This window comes from Vicugna pacos, chromosome 5, assembly GCF_048564905.1.
Source record: "Vicugna pacos chromosome 5, VicPac4, whole genome shotgun sequence".
NCBI lineage: Eukaryota > Metazoa > Chordata > Mammalia > Artiodactyla > Camelidae > Vicugna > Vicugna pacos.
Window position 1 is genome coordinate 76,253,824 of NC_132991.1, and position 18,928 is coordinate 76,272,751.

At 36.0% G+C, this 18,928-nt stretch overlaps 1 protein-coding gene across 1 annotated transcript in view; it reads left to right on the forward strand.

Moving 5' to 3' along the window:
• Positions 1–18,928, forward strand: part of TMEFF2 (transmembrane protein with EGF like and two follistatin like domains 2) — a 221,561-nt gene that overhangs the window by 11,206 nt on the left and 191,427 nt on the right. Inside the window, exons 3-4 of the mRNA XM_006207290.4 lie at positions 338–467; positions 4,967–4,993. Coding sequence (XP_006207352.1) covers positions 338–467; positions 4,967–4,993 — 157 coding nt within the window. The remainder of the gene's footprint in view (positions 1–337; positions 468–4,966; positions 4,994–18,928) is intronic.

Below are 18,928 nucleotides of genomic sequence, written 5' to 3' on the forward strand. Positions count from 1 at the left end.
GCTATCAGGAAAAAAAATTAAACAATATTGATACATTTGTTGTTATATCTTTTTATTATTACTTGTCCTATCACTTTGTTGGAATTGCCTGATCAATTTCAAAGCTGTTTTTCCCCCTATCTGAATCAAATGACCACGTTGGCTTACTTGACATTGCTTTGTATATCTTTGAATGATGCCCTTGCAAGGTCAAAGACTTAATGTATACATTGGGACAATGGGGGTCACTAAATATGAAGACAAGTGTTTTTTTCTGTAAATGATGATTTCTGCCCAAGATGTCAGGAGCATGAAGACTCCTGTACTAACCATAGGCTTACCTCTGTGTGCTCCCCAGTGCAACAGTGACTATGTGCCTGTATGCGGCTCCAATGGGGAGAGCTACCAGAATGAGTGTTACCTGCGGCAGGCTGCGTGCAAACAGCAGAGTGAGATACTTGTGGTGTCAGAGGGATCCTGTGCCACAGGTATGTATGTGATCCTGAAGACACCCTGAACCCTTCTGAATGGATTCTGAATCCAAGAACCCTGTCTTGCTATGTTTCCTGTTATGTTATCTGCAATTAAATAATTCAGACTATATATTGGCTAGACAAGCCTCTTATTCTTTTGTACAAAGCATGAATTATTTTTATTCTATATATTTTTACATTTCAAATCACTTCTAGAAGGAAGAGAAATCTACCATAAGGATCTCAGTAGATTTTAATACATATGTTATTTAATGAAATGCAGACAGTTGAATACTATAATTAGAACTCTAGTATGACTGCTCAGGTGTTAGATATATAGAAACCTTTCTAAGCATGAGTAAAACTTGTTTTGTTTGTTTGGAATAATAGCATCGTCTGCTGGAGGGCAGTTTGCAGATTTGGATGGGGAAGGTGAGATGTGGCTAGCCTTAGCAGCTCTGCAAAATGCTCTTCTTAACATTTAATAGATTATGTTGAAGTTTGTCGGTGATGGACATGACTTCTAATGACGTCTGTCCTTTCAGCCTGGGAGTCCACAAAGCTCAACAGTTATATTGTATCGAGAATACTATAAGGACAGACAGAAGGAAGAGTGTCTCCATATGCTCTTTAGCTTTTCAGGATTTTTGTGTACAATGGTTGTTAGAACTGAATGGCATTACAGGAAGAAAAAAATAAAAAAAAACAAGAGGAATAAAGCCCCACTTTATACAGCAATGCTATAAAATGCAGCTGAGTTCTCAGGTTAGGCTTGAGCCACTAAAATCATGTATATTAAAGAAACGTTAGTGTCCCTTGATAGTTGTCCTTACTGGCAAATAAGCGTCTTTCTGGAAAGTCATTATTTCTGAGGAATTGGATGATATAAGCATATTCAGGAAAAAACCAATAGTGATATAAAATAAGAACTTTCTTCAAAAACGGCACTATAGAATAGTGCCAGAGAAGGTCTATTTTACTAAAATTTCCTCTTAGATAATAAATATTTCTATTCGAGGGAATTACATTAAAAATTATGTGTATGATGGCTGGGCAGGGTGGTAAGTGAGTAAAGGGAAAGGGTCGTACTCTCCAAAAGATTATCTGAGACCTACTGATTGTTTAGTAGTTGGTAATATTCCAGGTTATCCTGGAGACTACCGCAGTTCCTAAGAATTAGCAGAAGAGAAAGGTATCATTCTTCACGGACAGTGATGTAGGCTTTTGGGTTTTGGTTTTAGTTTTTAAGCCCTCTTTGCTCCTGCTTGATTCTCTGCCTCCCAGTGTGAATGCCCTTCCCGCAAGGGTGACTGGGAGCAGTTTGGGCTGGTGCACCTCTTGTTTATTTGCTACAGCAAACGGATCACTGCTGCGCCATCTACACGTGAGAAGTAATGAATGGAAGAGCCACCCGTGAGAGTCATTGGACCATCTCCCTCAGTAGGAAAGGAGGAGGACTAGTACAAGGATCAGTGGGCAGTAGTTATAATAAACAGTCACGCAGTTATGGTTGTGGTTAACAATGTTTGGTAGCAAAATCTCTCTTTTTCACTTGCCAACTTTCAAGTTCTTGTCAGCAAATGCAGTCACATTCTTCTGATTCATTCAGTCTTTCCATTCTAGGCCTTAATATGTCGATTTTACTATGAAAATACTTAACCAAGTAGAAAATTTAATCACAATTGAGTAATCCATCCCTAGCTCATTCACAGACCTAGATATCCGTGGGATTTAATTAGTAAGTCAGTCTTGCTGAATGCATCTTCCATGGGCCTGTAAATCTAAAAGGGTTTTGATCTGAATAATGATGGAGGGACGGAAGTAATTCTGATTAACCAGGTCTGACTGTAAATAAATTGGAGTGCTGACTTTTGATCTAAAAGAGATTCTTGTTCTTTTCTTCATAGATTCTCCATTTATTTTTTAATGCTCTTTGGCACTGAGTGGAGGTGGCAAGTTGTGGTCTCTAGGAATAAAAAGCAGTAGAAGATATGACTTTATGGTTTTTATGTTTCATTGAACTTACAAACCGTTTTTTGTCTGGAAAATGGTTTCCTATTGGGCAGTCTGCTCAACAGTCTCACTGTCAATTTCACTTTTTTGCCTTGTAAGAAATGCATTGACTAGGAGCCCAGATTCAGATACGGTAGCATGACTTCTTTTCTTAGGTGTTTCTGTCTCACTAAATAAGGCTTTAGTAAACTACCTGTCTCTGGGTTTGCCAAGATGATTCATTTTTTAGTGGAGAAACCATTAAAGCTTCCCATCACTATTTTATAACATTGCCATGGACTTAAGTGCTGTTTCCCCCCTTTATATTCCCATTTTATTCCCTAGCTACTTAATTTGGGTCAAATCAAACAAATTGTCTTAAGGACCATGCCCTTTGAAGTTTTAGAAACTTACATGGGAAATACAAACCAAAATACAACTGATATTTTCCTTGATTTTCTCCACCTGTATGTATTTAATAGAAAATCTATAGATGGATAGACAAGATGTTCACTCAAAGCTTTAATTATTATGTTCTAGACACAGTGATAAGCGTTTAAAATGTGCTGTTGTGCAGTTATCCTCACAATAGTCCAAGGAGATAGACACTAGTATACCCATTGACCAGAGGACCAATAAGCTTAAGAAGACTGACTAACATTCCTTATGTTACCCAGTGAGTATATTTGCAGCCTGGAATCCATTAACTTTTATGTATTTCCTCTTAGGTACATGTAAGTATAGAGAGCTGAGCAAGACATGGTTCTTGATTTAAAGAAGTTTACATTCTTAGTAGGAAAGGAATAAGAAACTACACCTTCAACTAAATCACAGGTTGAATATATTAATGCTATAATAGTACAACCTGTTATTAGCCTCTGGTGATTTTACAAGTAATACTGAATTAAGCTTTCAAATTAATTCAAATAAAGTCAGTTACAATTCTAGCTGTGAAAGGCTACAAAAAGGAGACTTGACAACCACTGACCATCAAGCACAGTCTCATCCAACCAGAAGTGATTGTGCTGTGACTTCGACTCAATTTCAGTTGACTGGACTATTTTCCTATTATGGAGATGAATGTGTCAGCCTTTCTTAATCTGTTATCTTCAGACAGTCAAATCATATGATTAAAATTCTTGTTTGAGCCTGTGTTGACTAAGAAGTGTTTATAATAAATTGTTTTACCAATTTAGCTAGCTTGCCTTTAAGAGAAGGCCATCCTGGCCCAAAGACATGCTCCTTAGTCACATAAGCAGTTAATGACTTGACATTCTGATTTGATAAATTGTTAGACCCAGTGGATTTAGTTAGTACGAGTCTCCACCAAGGCTGACAATTTAAACTACTGCTCCTTCATGGCAATGCTCACGTCTAACAAAATGTCAAGGACGACTATTGGGGAAGCATCCACTCTTCCCTATGGGTCAGCCTCTTGTAGATCTTCATACATCATGCTTCTTCCTGTGCAGTACCTCTCAATAAAGTGTCATGGAGGCAAACAAGTAGCAGTGTTTTATTTTAATTGGTCTAAAACAGCAAACACAAATTTGTAGAAGTGGCATTTGATATAGATAGGTCTTGAGCCCTGGTTGAGATTTCAATGTAAAATGATGGCATACCAGACAAAGAATACCAGTAGTAGTGTTAGGTCTCAGTGTTAACATTAAAAATACACAACCAAACGTATTTAGCATGGGAGGAAGAGGGGAGGCAGAAGGAAGATGATGTCTACACTTAACAGGTGGAAACTGGTGGAAGCTCAATGGTCTTGACTCCAACTAGGAAACTGAGTCTTTCCGAAAACTGAGTTCCCAGAAATAGACATCTCTCAGAGTTGTGATCACGTGGGAGGGAGGGGAGAGAAGTGGAGAAAGAAGGGCCGAGAGAGGTTATTGTCTTTTCTACGGGCATCACCTAGGGTGTAGCCAATTTTAATCACAAAGGCAAAAATTAAGCTCAATCTTCTGTTGATTTCAAAAACAAAGGACAATTTGGGTTGCAGATGGGCATCCACAGTTGTGGTATTTGAAAAACATATTAGCATTTATATAAAAAGATACTCATTTTTAAACTGCTTTTCCCTTTGTATTTACACTACACAAGAATATAAGCCTCACTTACAAGTTTATTTGCCACATCTTAGACTTTAATTTCTAAATCTCACCGATCACTATAAGTATCTTATTTTCAGTTTTTTTGGTTGTTGTTGTTAATGACACCAAATTAATCTTGATTAAAGTAAAAATGAGAAATTTAACATAGTCAAGTCTAGGAATTATTCCAAAACTAGATAATATTTTTTTCATGAAGTTTAAGAATGAAAATAATAGGGAATTTATTTTATAAGTTATGTTATAGAAATTAAATTGATGTGACTGTATTTTTCATTAATTAAATATTAGCTTTTTTCAATATATTACCATCTTAACAGAGAAGATAAATATGAATTTTTTTTAAAGGCAAAAAAATTTTGCATATATTTTTAAGCAAAAACAAATTATTTCTTTTTTTTCCCCCAGATGCAGGATCAGGATCTGGAGATGGAGGTAGGAGTTGCCTTTTTATATATTTGAAGACTTACATGTGGCTATTATCTCTGGATATTTACTTACGTATTTGCCATCACAGATAACTGAGACAAATTCATATTTTGCATTTTAGGAAAAGGAAAACAAAACAAAACAAAAGTACCATTCTCTTTATTAAGTAAATGTGTATGCCATGTAAATTACTTGATAGATTTATGAATCATACTTAACTCCATTTCCATCTGATCTTCCTGTTTATGTTTGCATTTGAGTTAACTTCAAGATAAAAATGCACGTCAAAACTTCCTAACAGAAGCCTCCAAACATTTGTGGCAGGGCAGAAAACTCACGAGAAAACTATTGGGTTTTTTAAATATATAATTACAAGGTATTGGTATTAACACATACATAACTATCTTGTAAACAAGGTAATAATTATTAAATTAATAGTTTGAAACTGAAGGAGCTCTAGTTTATAAAAGAAAAGTAAAAAAGATAAACTTTGAGCCAGTGAAAATAAGATAGTATCTTTGATTTCTTTGCTTAAATTAATCTCTAGCTATTTTCACTAAAATAAGATACATGTTTTCATGATTTAGTTATGTGTTTAAAGAAACATATAAGATAAGAGACAGGCAGAAGCTTTCAAAATTTGATCTGATATACTTACTGCCAAGTAAGAAATTATTTCTGGATTGAACCTTCATTGTAAATTTCCCAAAATGCTTTTCTAAATGAAATCCAAACAAAATGCTACCTTTATACACAAGAAAAAAAAAAAAGCAACTAGATATAATTTCAGCAAGGATAATGAAAAGAGAATGAATAAAAACAAACATTTTCTCTCAAGGCCTTGCTTAAGTTGTATAAAGTGACTAAATGTATGTTTCCAAGTAATTTTAGTTTTCAAATGAAGAATTTGATAAAAGACAAGGAAGAGAAGTCGCTGGATTCAGGAAAGTCAGATCTGTACTGCTCACTTTATCTGGTTGGGCAACACTTTAAAGATTTCTCAAGTCGCCTTATGTAATGAAAGGCTTAACTAGTTCATAAGTAATACCCAGAGACTACAATTAGAGCAGCATATTGGAGCACTTTTTTTTTTTTTAACACAAAGACTAAAACTGAACAGGACTCAAGGTTCAGTACTGTTAGAGTATGAAATGTATTTCCATGTCATTTGGCATTGGACAGTCATCTGATGTTAAGACAGTCTTTTACTACTTCTATGAAGTTAATCTTTTTCTCTAGCTGATTAATGTAATATTCCTAAGAAAGCTTCCTAGAAGTTTTGAAAAAAGGAGCTTCTAGGACAAATTAAATCTTAAGGAGAAAAAGAAAGGGAAAAAAAAGAGAGTTCCTTGAGTAAATATTTCACCACTGGAATATTAAGAAATTAATCAATTTCTTAAATGTTGCTTTTAGAAAGAACTACAAAATTTTGTACATTTCCCAGCTCCTTAGTTTTATGTGTAGACTACTTAATTGGACAGGTATCGTGTTATCTCAACTGTTCTACTTTTCATGTAACAAGTCTTAATTTTTAACATCTTTAAAAACAAAACACAGAATATCCCCGTTGCCCTTTTGTTAAAGCATCACAGTATACTTTTTCTAATTGAGTCTTCTCTTCATATCATAAATCATTTCTTCATTTTTTTTCATAATAAGTTGTGGTGTATGTTTCAGACTCTAGTTTCAAGTTTTCATTCACTCTAATTAGCACATACGATTGATGGTATAATCAACCTCCTTCTTTGTTGCATTTTATATTGAAATTGTAGGTTCACTATGTTATCCTATGATCTGAACAAGGGAATTTGGGGGGGAAATCATTTTAATCTCGTGAATATGATATTTGTAAGTTAAATTTTATATATTGGTTGGAAATTACTTTCCTTAATTTTTTCTCCTTTTTTATTTTTACCCTTCCTTTCAATTATAAGTGCTTTATCATAACATAGAGAGAGAGAAAAAAAAACCACCTCTTAAGAGATAACTGCTTTGAGGAGAAAAAAGCAAATAACACATTTAATTCTCAGTTGAATTTCTTTTAAAGAATTGTTGCTCTGAAAGTTGTGGTAAATAAGTATTTAGTCTTAGCTGCATAATTTTTTTTAAAGACAGAGACAGTGTTTCTGTTTTGTTTTTACTAAATCAATTATTTTCTAGTCTTTGTGTTACTTTTCTATGAAATACTAATGGTTTTACTTTTCTGTAGTTTTATTACTCTAACATAAAATGACAAAAAAGCTGAATAACTAGAACCTGAAAACTTAGAGTGAGTTGCACATTCCAATTCCCATATCCATTGGATTGGACGTAAAATATATTTGACTTGCTACCTCTGCTATACAGAAGATGGACTTGCTCTATATTCTGACAGAGTTCCTATTACCAAGATATCAGAGGAGCCAGAATCAGTTTCCTTTGAATTAACCAGAAGTGACTCAATTACCTGCGTTTGGCTTGTTAATCCAACAAGCCCAGCTCGTGATTGTTCTGACTGGTCTCTATGGGATATATTCTCAATAACGTGTATTTAGTTAATAATGGGGGCCTCTTTGCAAGCACTTTGGATGGTTAATGGTTATTTTTCTAATTTCCTTTAACAAAAGTTAATATAATTCCCAAATGGAGTGCGTTGATCTGAATAGCGAAGTGAACAGTATTATTTACAAAACACTTATATGTGTGACTATCAAAAATGGTATCATAAATATCCAAATCCAAAATCACTTTAGAAATACATCAATTTTTACTTTTTTCAGATTGTCTTATGTTTTTAAATGAATGAATGTTGCCTTAGCATTGAAAATTAGGCCTGATTATTTGAAAAATATTTTGTTTAATTCATTTTCACAAGAGCATATCTGTCATTTATCACACTTGTGGGAACATTTTTACTACAATATAAAATGGATCTAAAGGTTTCATAAAATTTATATTAACTTGTTAGTACCCATTTTATAGAGAGTTTTAAAATCTTTAACTATTGATCTATTTATTCAGATGAAACAATTCAAAAGACTAACATTATTTAGTAAAACATGTTTACCATGTCTTCCCCATGGTTTGCAAAATGTACTGCATTCATTCGTCAGGGTAATTTGTAGAGTAATAAGGAAAAATACTGCATACAAATCTTAAAGGTTGGCTTTTCCCACTTCAGTGACTCAGTCCTCTTTTTTTTTGTGTTTGAGAAAATTCATTAATACAAAGAATAATTTTATATTATTAGTTCAGAACGTAAGACTGGCTGTTTATGGAATCCTTTTTGTTTCCAAACAAAAATGTTTAGTTGGAAAGGTATCTACATCAAATAACCTTTTGGATAGACTCCCACCTGAAAAAAAAATTCAGGATAAACTGTAATTAACTATATATGTGTCTGATAGGGAGGTGATAAAATACATGGTACTGTATAGACCAAATTCCAAAGAATTTCAGAAAGTAGTAAAAAGGAATGGGTTGGTGTTTCAAGTACTTATGTATATGAAGATTTAATGCTGTAAATAAGAAAAATGGGTGTGTGTAGGAGGAATAATAACATCTTATCCAGCCACAGACTTCCTTAAGCAACAAATACTGCAGTAAGAAAAAAGGTATTAAAGGAGCCTCCTCTCAAAATCTAAGGGTGTGTGGGTGGTTACGGGATAATTTGTAACACCTGCTTTTCTTTCAGCGTCTTTCAGTCATACTATAAAGACAAGGCCATGAATATTTTCCATTATTCTTAATAATATTTCTGGATTAACTAGACTTTTGATAGGTTCCTAAAGACAAAATATATGTCCGGTAAAATAAAAACTGTATTTTAACTATTAAAATTATCATAAATATATTATCCTGCTAAAAGTCTGGAAGAATCCACAATTAAATTTTAATAACAACTTATGGGAAGTTGTATGATAATGTCTATAGAAATAAAATGTCTCTAAGATACACAGCATAGATACAATGGGTATATTTTTAATTCATGAGATAAAATGAAGCACTGGGCCTATTTATACAACTTATATAATTACACAGTTTTAAGAGAATTCTTTAATAATTAATCTCTTTAATTAAGGGAATAATGTCAAATTGTATAGCAACAAATCAAATTAAATTTACATCTATTATTTGTATAAAGAAAGTCTGATTTTTATTTTAGTAATCCAGGTAATTGTTATTATGATGACTTTAATGCAAAAAATCAGTTATGGTATGTTTTCATTTAATGCAAAATTGTCCTGTGCAAATTATCTTTGTATGCTGTCACTTGGATGTCTATAATTAAGATATTTATTTCGTATATACTTTGGATAGAACAAGAAATATTTATGTTGCCACAAATCATAGACCCTAGACTGTTTCTGATTATGTGGATTGCTAAAAACTAGAAACAGTATTGTAACAAATTTGAGCACTTAAAAATTATTTTTAAAAATTTCTTATGTTTCTAATGTGGATTTAATGATATTCAGAAATTCAGTTGAATTGAAAAAGCCTAATATAACCTGGGGACTGTGGCAAGGTTTCTGGAGCTATAAAGCTGAATATGACACAGTTCTTTACACTCAAGGAGATTTAACATGTAAATTCTTTTCTTAGCACACAATGAGAAAATTATGGTTCTAATCATCAAAAGAAAAATAATCCCCTGTAGAAATAAAATGTTAAATATACTATAAATTACAGGGAGCTGAATATTCATTCCATAAAATATTCTTATATAAGACTAAGTAACTTTTTCTTCCATTTCCTTTTCTGACTTCCATCCGCACCTTCTCCACCTTACTGTCACGGTCAAGTTCTTGCCAGCACACTATGCCTCACTGTGTAGTTTCTCCATTGAGTACACATTATAGCCAAAGTCTGACAGGCATCAGTTATAAGCACCTTCAGCTGAAATACTGATTCAGTAAAGAATTCTACCATGTATGAAAGGTCTGAGATTCTTCCAGGGCAATACATATGGGGAGAAAACAGAAACTCTCTTTGCTTTTGCTGTCCTACACCTGAGAGCTGCTGCTCTGGCTGGACATGAGTTTATAGACATCTGAACCACAATCGAAATCTTTCTCAGGTCTTCAAAGGGTGGAATGAATCCATTTTGCTTTCTCTGTACTTCAAAGAGAAACAATAGTGCGATGGAGTAATGAAATAGAGGTAGGGTGAATGAAGACAATGGGTAATGAAATTAGAGCAACACAAACAGCAAACAGAAGGAGGGAACAAAATGAGAATGATGGAAAGTGAAGAGAGGAGAATGGAGCCTTTGTTACCAACATGGCTGTACTTTGTTTTCACACATGACTACCATCTTAAAAATGAAAATAACTTTTTTTCCCTGTAAAATAGTAATAATTGACTGAATTTCCAGAGAAGATTGCTTGATGTGAAATGGATACTACAAACTTTTTTTCTAAATCACTCATATGTTTTGTTTTGTTTTTTAAACCACATCTAGGAAAATAAATGTAATCAGTGTATGCAGTGTGAAACACATGGCTTTAGATTATGAATCAGGAGATTTGTATTCTAGATTTTTAATTGACTTGAATGATGCCTATGTGATTTTACTCTCAAGCTCTTTGGAGATTCATTTATTTTATCAGTAAAGGAGAGTAACATCTGCTGAAAGGAAAAGATGATTATAATAAACTAAGGCAAAGAACTTCAGACTCCAAAAAATTAAAACTGAAATGAAAAGAATTTATATTACCTTTGCTCTTTATTCTCATTTACTCTGAGAATACAGTTTCTTCGAAGGGTTTGATTAGAAATATGGGTCTTTTAATTAGTGATTTTTAAGTCCATGGTTTACAGTACTGATGCAGAGACAATGCTAACAAGTCTACATACCCAATCACAGTTTTCCGTATTTAGAGGAGATAGCTAGCTCTGCACCTCAAGAGGAGTGAAGTCTTCACAGTGTTGATACCAGAAGAACTGCAGTTCTGTAAGATAGATAAGAAATAAGGAATAAGTTTTAAAAAATTCAGAACAGTAAATAATTCTTAAAACTACAATGGCGGGCATATTGCCCCCATAAAAATTCAAAAAAGAAATGGGAGGGACTCAGTACACTTACAAGGAAGAATTTTCTTCAGAACGCTAAGCATTGCAAAGTTTTTCCAAGGGGATTTGAACTTTTTAGAAAGAGATTCTTTTAAAATAGATGGTAAGATTTTATTATTGTTCTGCTTGATGTCAGAGCATGAACTAGATAAATCTGTAAGGATGCCTAACTCAGTTATAATTATTTGCAAAACACTCTATGGTTTAGAAAAAGCACTATCATAACATTAACTTATTTAATCACAATGGCAGCCTTTGGACATGTGGATGATGATCAGAAAATACATAGCATTTCACCCACAATGCTAGCAACAGTACACATGGTAACCAAGCCACTCCTTGAATTTCAAGAAAGAAACTGTAGCCTACAAGCTTACCCTACCTCTTGCAGTAGCTGTTTGCAACAACTGTATCAGACAGACCCCACATTCTGTGATTTCTGCAAATCATCTGTCCTATCAACAATCATAGGAGATTTCATTTTCCCATCATCTTACCCCCTTCCCACTCTCACTTTTACTTTTGAAATCATCTGTTCCATTCAACGTAGTACTCAGACCCCTATGGGTTTTTGTTGTGGTCTGTAATCTAAGGTAACCATCAGTCCATATTGGTTTGCCAGTTCTTCTCATCTACTAACTTCCCCCTTGGTCTCCCATCCCTAACCCCATGCCTTTTCTGGGTATTCACTCTAAGGTGTTTAATAGACTTTAATCTTGGGGAAAAAAAATCCTGTTGTGTGAGTAGCAACAGAGAGTAGTAGTTAAAAACACAGGCTCTGGCCCTGGACCCTGTGGCTGTGGTCCAGGCTCCACCACTTACTAGCTGTGTGACCATGGACGGGTTACTTACACAATCTGTGTCTAGTTTCCTCAGCTGTGACCCTTGCAGGGTTCCCCAGAAAGTAGACTCTGAGGTTGAGATTGGTACAGTCAAAGCTCACTGAGCAGTGCTCTCAGGATGGGTGTCTGAGGGAGGAAGAGTGTGGGACTGGGCAGAGGGAGAGCTAGTACAGTTAAAAGAAGCCATGTCAGGGCCTCAGTATGGGATGGCCCCTGTGAGTTGTGTTTAGCTGGTTTGATGGGGCTGGGCTTCTCCACTCCACCATTGGTCACCACTGATGTGGGTGCCCCCAAAGGGAGGATTGCTTTGGGCGGGACTCGGCTGTGAGCTGTCTGTCTACAACATTCGCAGCAGCTGAGACGGGGGAAATGTGAACGCCGCACCACGGCATCCTCAATGATCTGTAAAATGTAAAACAAGGAACAAAACAGACAAAAGTCCTGCCTTTGTTGAGCATCTTTCTGGTGAAAAGAGCCAAGCAGTATACAAAGAACTAAGGACAAATAAAGATTGTCAGATGGTGAGTGCTGTGCATGGGGTGGGGGGAACGGGTAAGTGGGATAAGGGAAGGCAGGGGTTGCTAATATATTTGGGGGGATCAGGAAAACCTGGACAAAGATAAGAAGGAAATGAAGGAGCAAGGCTTGCTGATAAGCAAGGGAAGGGCTTTGCAGGAGAGCTGCAAACTCAAAATCACTAAAGCAGGTGCATAACTGGGGTATTCCAAGATCAATGATGTTAGTTGGACTGAAGTGAGTGAGAGGGTGCTTGGAGATGAGAAAGAGAGATGGGGGTAACCCTGCAGACCCGCCAGGGTGGTTCGGGTCTTCCTGTGAGTGAGCTGGGAGCCATCAACTGTCAGGAGCAGAGAGCATGTGGTGATCCGACTGGTGATTTTACAAGACCTCTGTTGAGAATGCATTGTGTTGAAGTAAGGGAGGAGGTGGGGCAGACTTTGGTAATTAAAAGAAAAAAGGTAACATTTCTTTTGTCTGGAGTTGATGGTCAGGAGTTTGTGGTATATTCTCCAAAGTACTCCTTGCCTATTTTAGATATACCGGTCTGCTACCCATCTGAGGGACATTGTCTATGGTCCTTCATTAAATAGATATCCAAGGTTGTGCAGTAGTCGAATCCATTTTTTTTTTTTGAACCCTTAAGGTACTTTTGTATTCAGGGTTTTATTTAAGACGTGCTTCTCTTGTTTTGATATTTGTAAGCAAGCAGAACATTTCAGGTATTACCAGACAGTGTTTAATACACAGGAATCTCTCTGCATGCTGCAATGCATGCCAAATTGCGCTGAATTTGTTTCAAATTTGGGTTGGAAAATAATAGCTTTTTTTTACTGTACTAAATGTACAATACATATTGCAGCATATGATTTTTAATGTTTTCTTAACAAAGAGCAATTTCATTTTCTCTGGTAAATTACACACTTGTTATAGCTTCGGGATTTGAAAAAAAATTCAAGAATAAATAGAAAACAATATGTTTAAATAATAGTTAGCATTCTGGCTCAATGAGTCAAACAAACCAAAAGAATTATTCCAATGACTTTCAGTTAGTAAACTGGTTCTGAAGAGATTTTAGTTTTGCATTCCTTGCTGATGTCTCTCTGAGAAAAATAAAAGGGGAATTAACTGGATTTTAGATAAGGTTGGACGGATGCTTCCAAAAACTTGTTCAGCAGATGGAGCATTTAAAGTGGATCTATTCATAATTAAGTAAATATTTAATATAAATATTTAAATATAAAATACTAAATAAATATATTTCTTATAAACTTAACCTTATCCCTCACTCTCTCTCATTTTCCAGCTGCTTTCCTCATTCCTTAATTCCATAGTTTGGGTGACTGGATGACTGTTCTGACATTATCTTCTGGTAGGGAAGGCCACAAACAGAAAAATCCATATTAGTGGAATCAGTTAAAGAGGGAACCCATTTCTATTACAGCTTCTACACAAAATTAGTGTACTCTTCATATAGTTGATCCTGGCTAAATTGAGAAAATTTGCATCATCTTGTAAGCATAGAATCAGGGTGAGAGTCATTCTTGATACACTGACTATCCTCTCCAGAGACCACAGCACTAACAGGAAACCATGACCTTTGGCGACTAGAGTTTCTGACATCTTGATTTATATGGTAGTGGTGGGAAATTAGTGCAAAGGGTGTTGAGCCATAGAGTGTCATCTGTCCTGAACATTTCAAGCTTTGGGCTGAAGTTTGAGATCTAATCCTTAAGGGTTGGAGAGTTTACAGTGTTGAAGATTCTATTCAGTTACTCAGAAGACAGGCATAATAGCAGCTTGAATGTGCTTGTCTTTGAAAGTAGGTGTTATTTTTAAATATAATTAAAGAGAAACACAGCTGGCAGTTTAGAGAAAAAAGGGAGTTTGTAGTAGAGTTATTATACTGCATCTTAAAGAGTAGGATGATATTAAATGGTTATATTCTGGTATCTCATGTCTCACTGCTTTTGAGGGCCATGCTGTCCAAGCACATTCAGGCATTGATTCAGGAAACACCCCTGGCCATTCACCAAGAGGGAGCTCTCTTACACCACGCTCTGCTCTGAAATAGAATGTGGCAGAGTTATGAAGCCAGTCCAAGCCTATAAATCAGCATGCTACGTGGATTTTCTATTGTGAATAGTTCTCAGATCTCTGTGTCCAGACCCTTCCTTCACCAATCCCCTATTTCAGTCCCTAGTCATCTCTTGTCTATGACGTTGAAAAAAATCATCCTAACAGGACTCCCTTCTTCCAGTCTTGTCGTCCTAAAATTTGTCTGGCTTATGGTCAGAATGATTTATAGAAAATACTTATCTGAGCATATCATTCCCCTGCTTACAACCCAACAATGGTTGTCCATCATTCTTAAAATAAAAGTCAGTCTTCCCAGTAGGAGGTACAAAGTCCTCCAGAGATGCTCCAGTACCTGCCTCTCCAACCTCATCATTAATCTTCCCCTCAGACTTGACAACTCCAGTGTACCTTTTCACTGAGAGGAGTTCATTGAGATACCTCAACAGATTTCATGCCTCTTTGGTTTACAAATGCTGCCTTCTTCCTGAAACCCATCCCATGCTTTTGCCTAAATATTTCTCATCTTCTAAGACTAAATCAAGAAGATTTCCTTCAGTTATCTATTTGGACTAAATACAGTTCTACTTTGTATCACCAGTCTGATTCACTGAAGTAATCGTCTTGTATATGTGCCTGGAGCTAATTGTTAGTCTCCCTAAGGGCAGACCACAGAGCCACGTTCCTAATAGGATCTCATTGAATATTTGCTGGGCTGAACTAAGGCTGTACACTAACAGCAAAAAAGTGTGCTTAAATTTTGAAATGTTCCCTTCACATTTGCATGCTATAGTTTAAATTATTTGAAATTCTGAAATAAGAGTTAAACATGAAGAGTTTCATGTGCTAAAATCACTGTAGAATTATTTTAACTTAATAGAGGAGGACTGGGGGAATAAAAAGAGCATGATCCCTTGTACCAAGAATAAGGCAAGAAGATGATATTTATGAACCTAAAACAGCTTCAGAAATAAGCACCTGCTTATCCAGGACCTAAAGAAAATCAAAGGAATCTAGGAAGCGCCAAGCAAAAATACAGGCTGCAAGCTTAAGCTAAAAGGCTTTTTCTTTGCATTTTCTTTATTTGTGAAGTGCATGGCATCTGATACTAGTATATCAACTAGTTCATTTGTGATTTACCTCGTTCTCCTGAAAGTGGTGTGCAGGGAAAAAAAATTGAAGTTATTTTAGGATTCTAGTTAGTTTGTAGGTAATTGAGGTAATTTTACCCTATGTGAATACTTTATCCCACATCCAAATTACTTATTAAAATACCAAATGACTTTGGCCAGAGAATAGAATCATTTGGAAATCCATTTGGTAACTTCATTTAATTTGACATTGACCCAGTAGGGGAAAAAAAAAAAGCCTGTCTTTTCTGAGTTTTCAAGGAATGACTGTGATTACCCCCCATAAAATGTACTTTGGGCATAGAAGAATATTACTTGGAAAATAAAACACTGGATATTAGTTCCTTAGATCTAGAAAGTTTCTTAATTTAATAAAATCAGAAAGTAGAACTCCGTGAGCCTCAGCTTTCAGCTTATGAAATACGCAACAGTGTGTAGAGGGGGAAAGGAGAGCTTTTGTATGATGCCGTGGAGATTCTAGAGGAAATAATTTGAAAGTAAGTCACTTTGCTGTCATCAGACTGCAAGTAAAGATGCAACCAGCAGAATTTGATAAAACTGTGCCTGGCATGTAGTAGGTGCCAGATAAATATTGGTGAAATTCATGCACGGATGAATGAACTGGCAGAGCAGTGATGTCCACTCCTACAATAGCAATAAATCGATGCATGTGTGAACAAGGAGGCCACTCTCCCACCTCCCGGTAGCTGCTAACTAGGGCCCTTGACTTACTTAGAGTAGGCATCACAAATGCCATGAGCTGTCATTCCTCAAGAAATCTGCAGAGGGATTCTATTTCTTCCACCAACTCTGAGTCACAGCTCTTCCCCACACCCCCTTGCTCTTTTTTTTTTTCATCTGTTCCCCCCACCACCATGAATGAAACTGGAGCAATATGGTAATGCTGTGCTCAGATATAAAAGGAGGTATTTATAGGGGATAAAAAAGAGTTTGGAGAAACAAACTAGGAGAGCAATCTGGTGAGAGAGAAAAGGACTTTTCCTTGCAAAACGTCAGAAGAAGAAAAGAGAAAGCGGTGATGTTCAATGTCTTGTGGAAAGAGATTTTTAGTGCCCAAGTAAGGAACAAAAAAATGTAGAATGTTAAACAGCTTCAGGCTTGGGTAGGCTGTACTATTGGTTTTTATAAGGTCCCAATCAACATTTCTTTCCATATTAACACACAGAATATTTACTTATTTAGTGCATTTGTCCCTCAATAGTTTTTATACTCCAACCCATGCATGTTTTGAGAAGAAAATCGAGAAAAAGGTGTTCCAGACAAAGATTTTCTTCCTAACTCTACCCTACACACATTTCTCACCCATCTAAAATAGCATTTAATGTAGCCAGAGGATATTTCATTAGGAAAAATAGATTTTGTTCTTGCCAGACAAGACAAAGGTTGAAATCAATGCTTCGTCCTGCTGAATAGGAGATCTGACACTTTCCTTACCCCAGCACTTTTGAGGTGTGTTCGGTAGAACTTGAATGCCTCACAGTGCTCTTTGCCAAAGGCTATTCAGTTGAGTGAGATTGAGAAATGAAGCGTATTTTGACCTCTTTTGAGGCGTCACAGGTAAGGTGTCCAACTTGCTCCAATTTGCCCAAGACTTTTCCAGTTTAGCGTGGAAAATTCTGCAACCCAGGAAACTCCTCAGTCCTCCAAAAACAAGGACAGGTGGTCACCTTGGTCACATATGAAAGACTGAGAAACCTTAGAGTAAAGAAACTTGCTAGGTTTTGTTTAAAAAGTGTTTTAAAAGAACACCTGATCATGAAACATTTTTCTTAAAGATACTGAAAAAGCAAAGGAATTAGTAATCCATGGTGCACACGTTGGGAAACTGCTCCAACCCCATCCATTTGTCTCCCGTCCCTGCAGTCTCATTAACGATATTCTCTCTACTGCCCCGTGTGACAGGGTGCACGGAGACCTGAGGAATGATCTACCGATCGTAACTGCTCTGGTCTCCTCCCGTAGACTGAAGGTACTTAAGCCTTAAGCTGGGAACGTAGAAGAATTTCCTTATAGAAATCATTTCATCACTTTGAAATCATTCCCCTTTCTCAATCTCTTTCACAAATTTTTACCTGTCTTAAGACAAACCTTTTGAGAATTTCTATAGGAAGGTAATACATTGTCAGGAAAATCTTTTAAAGATCTATGTTCCAAGTTCTTTTTTAATTTTTTCAAATTTAGTTGGTTCTTTTTTTTTTTTTTTTTAGTTTTTTTTGGGGATGGTGGGTGGATAATTAGGTTTATTTATTTCTTTCTCCTTAGAGAAGATACTAGAGATTGAATCCAGGACCTCGTGCATGCTAAGCACGTGCTCTACCCCTTGAGATATACCTTCCTCCCCAAGTTCTTTTCTCATTTGCGATTGTATAATTATATATTCCTGGATGAGTCTTGAATATATGTTGAGCAGTATGCATAAATTACATATATTTTGCATTATGTGTTTTATATATTGTAATTCATAATAGTATATATATTAGTAGAGAATTGGGGGCTGCCATTCAGTGACAACGTAAGCATTCATGAAACTCCCCTCTGATCCCTCTCTCTTTAGGAATAACCATACCTAAGGGGAGAGAGGAGAATAGGACAAAGAGGTAAAAATGCATAGAATGGATTACAAACATTTTCAATGTCTGGAAAGAGAGAAAAATTCAGATCCAGAGTCGCTTAGTTCCACTGAACCGTTTTCTGTTTTTTAGCCAACGGTGACATGCTTGATCTGGTTGAGCACCTCCTGTAATTGCCACCACATCACAAACTAAGACAGGTGCCTCTTCCTGCACCTGCAAATGGTCCCAGAAGGCAAAGCCCATTTTAGTGCACTACAACGGACTGGCTGAGTGAATTCAGGAAAGGGATTCTGTGACACTGAATCATCTATTTGTGTCAACAAAGACTTGAATTTTTGTAAGTTCAGAGATTTTTTTTTCCTAACTTTTTCTAAGTAGTTTTCAGCTCTAAATGTCTGAGGATTAAAAATGACTGTTTCCAACATTTCTAGCACACAGTATTTACTGCTAATGCTGAAGGAGCACTCCTTCTGACAAAATTTCTAATTTTCATACCTTTGGGACAAGGCCAAGCAAATGAAAAACGCTTTAGCTGCGTACTACTCCCCGAGGTTACTGGGGATGAAAAGGAATAGATGGAAAAATACTTCAAACAGTGTATTGCTTTTAGGCGCGCTGCTTTCAAATGGGGCAATTACAGAAACACTGATAAGGACGCAACTCTGCTAATTTACATATACGTATAATACACGAATCACTAACCTTCATATGGTTTATCTGCTCCAGTAA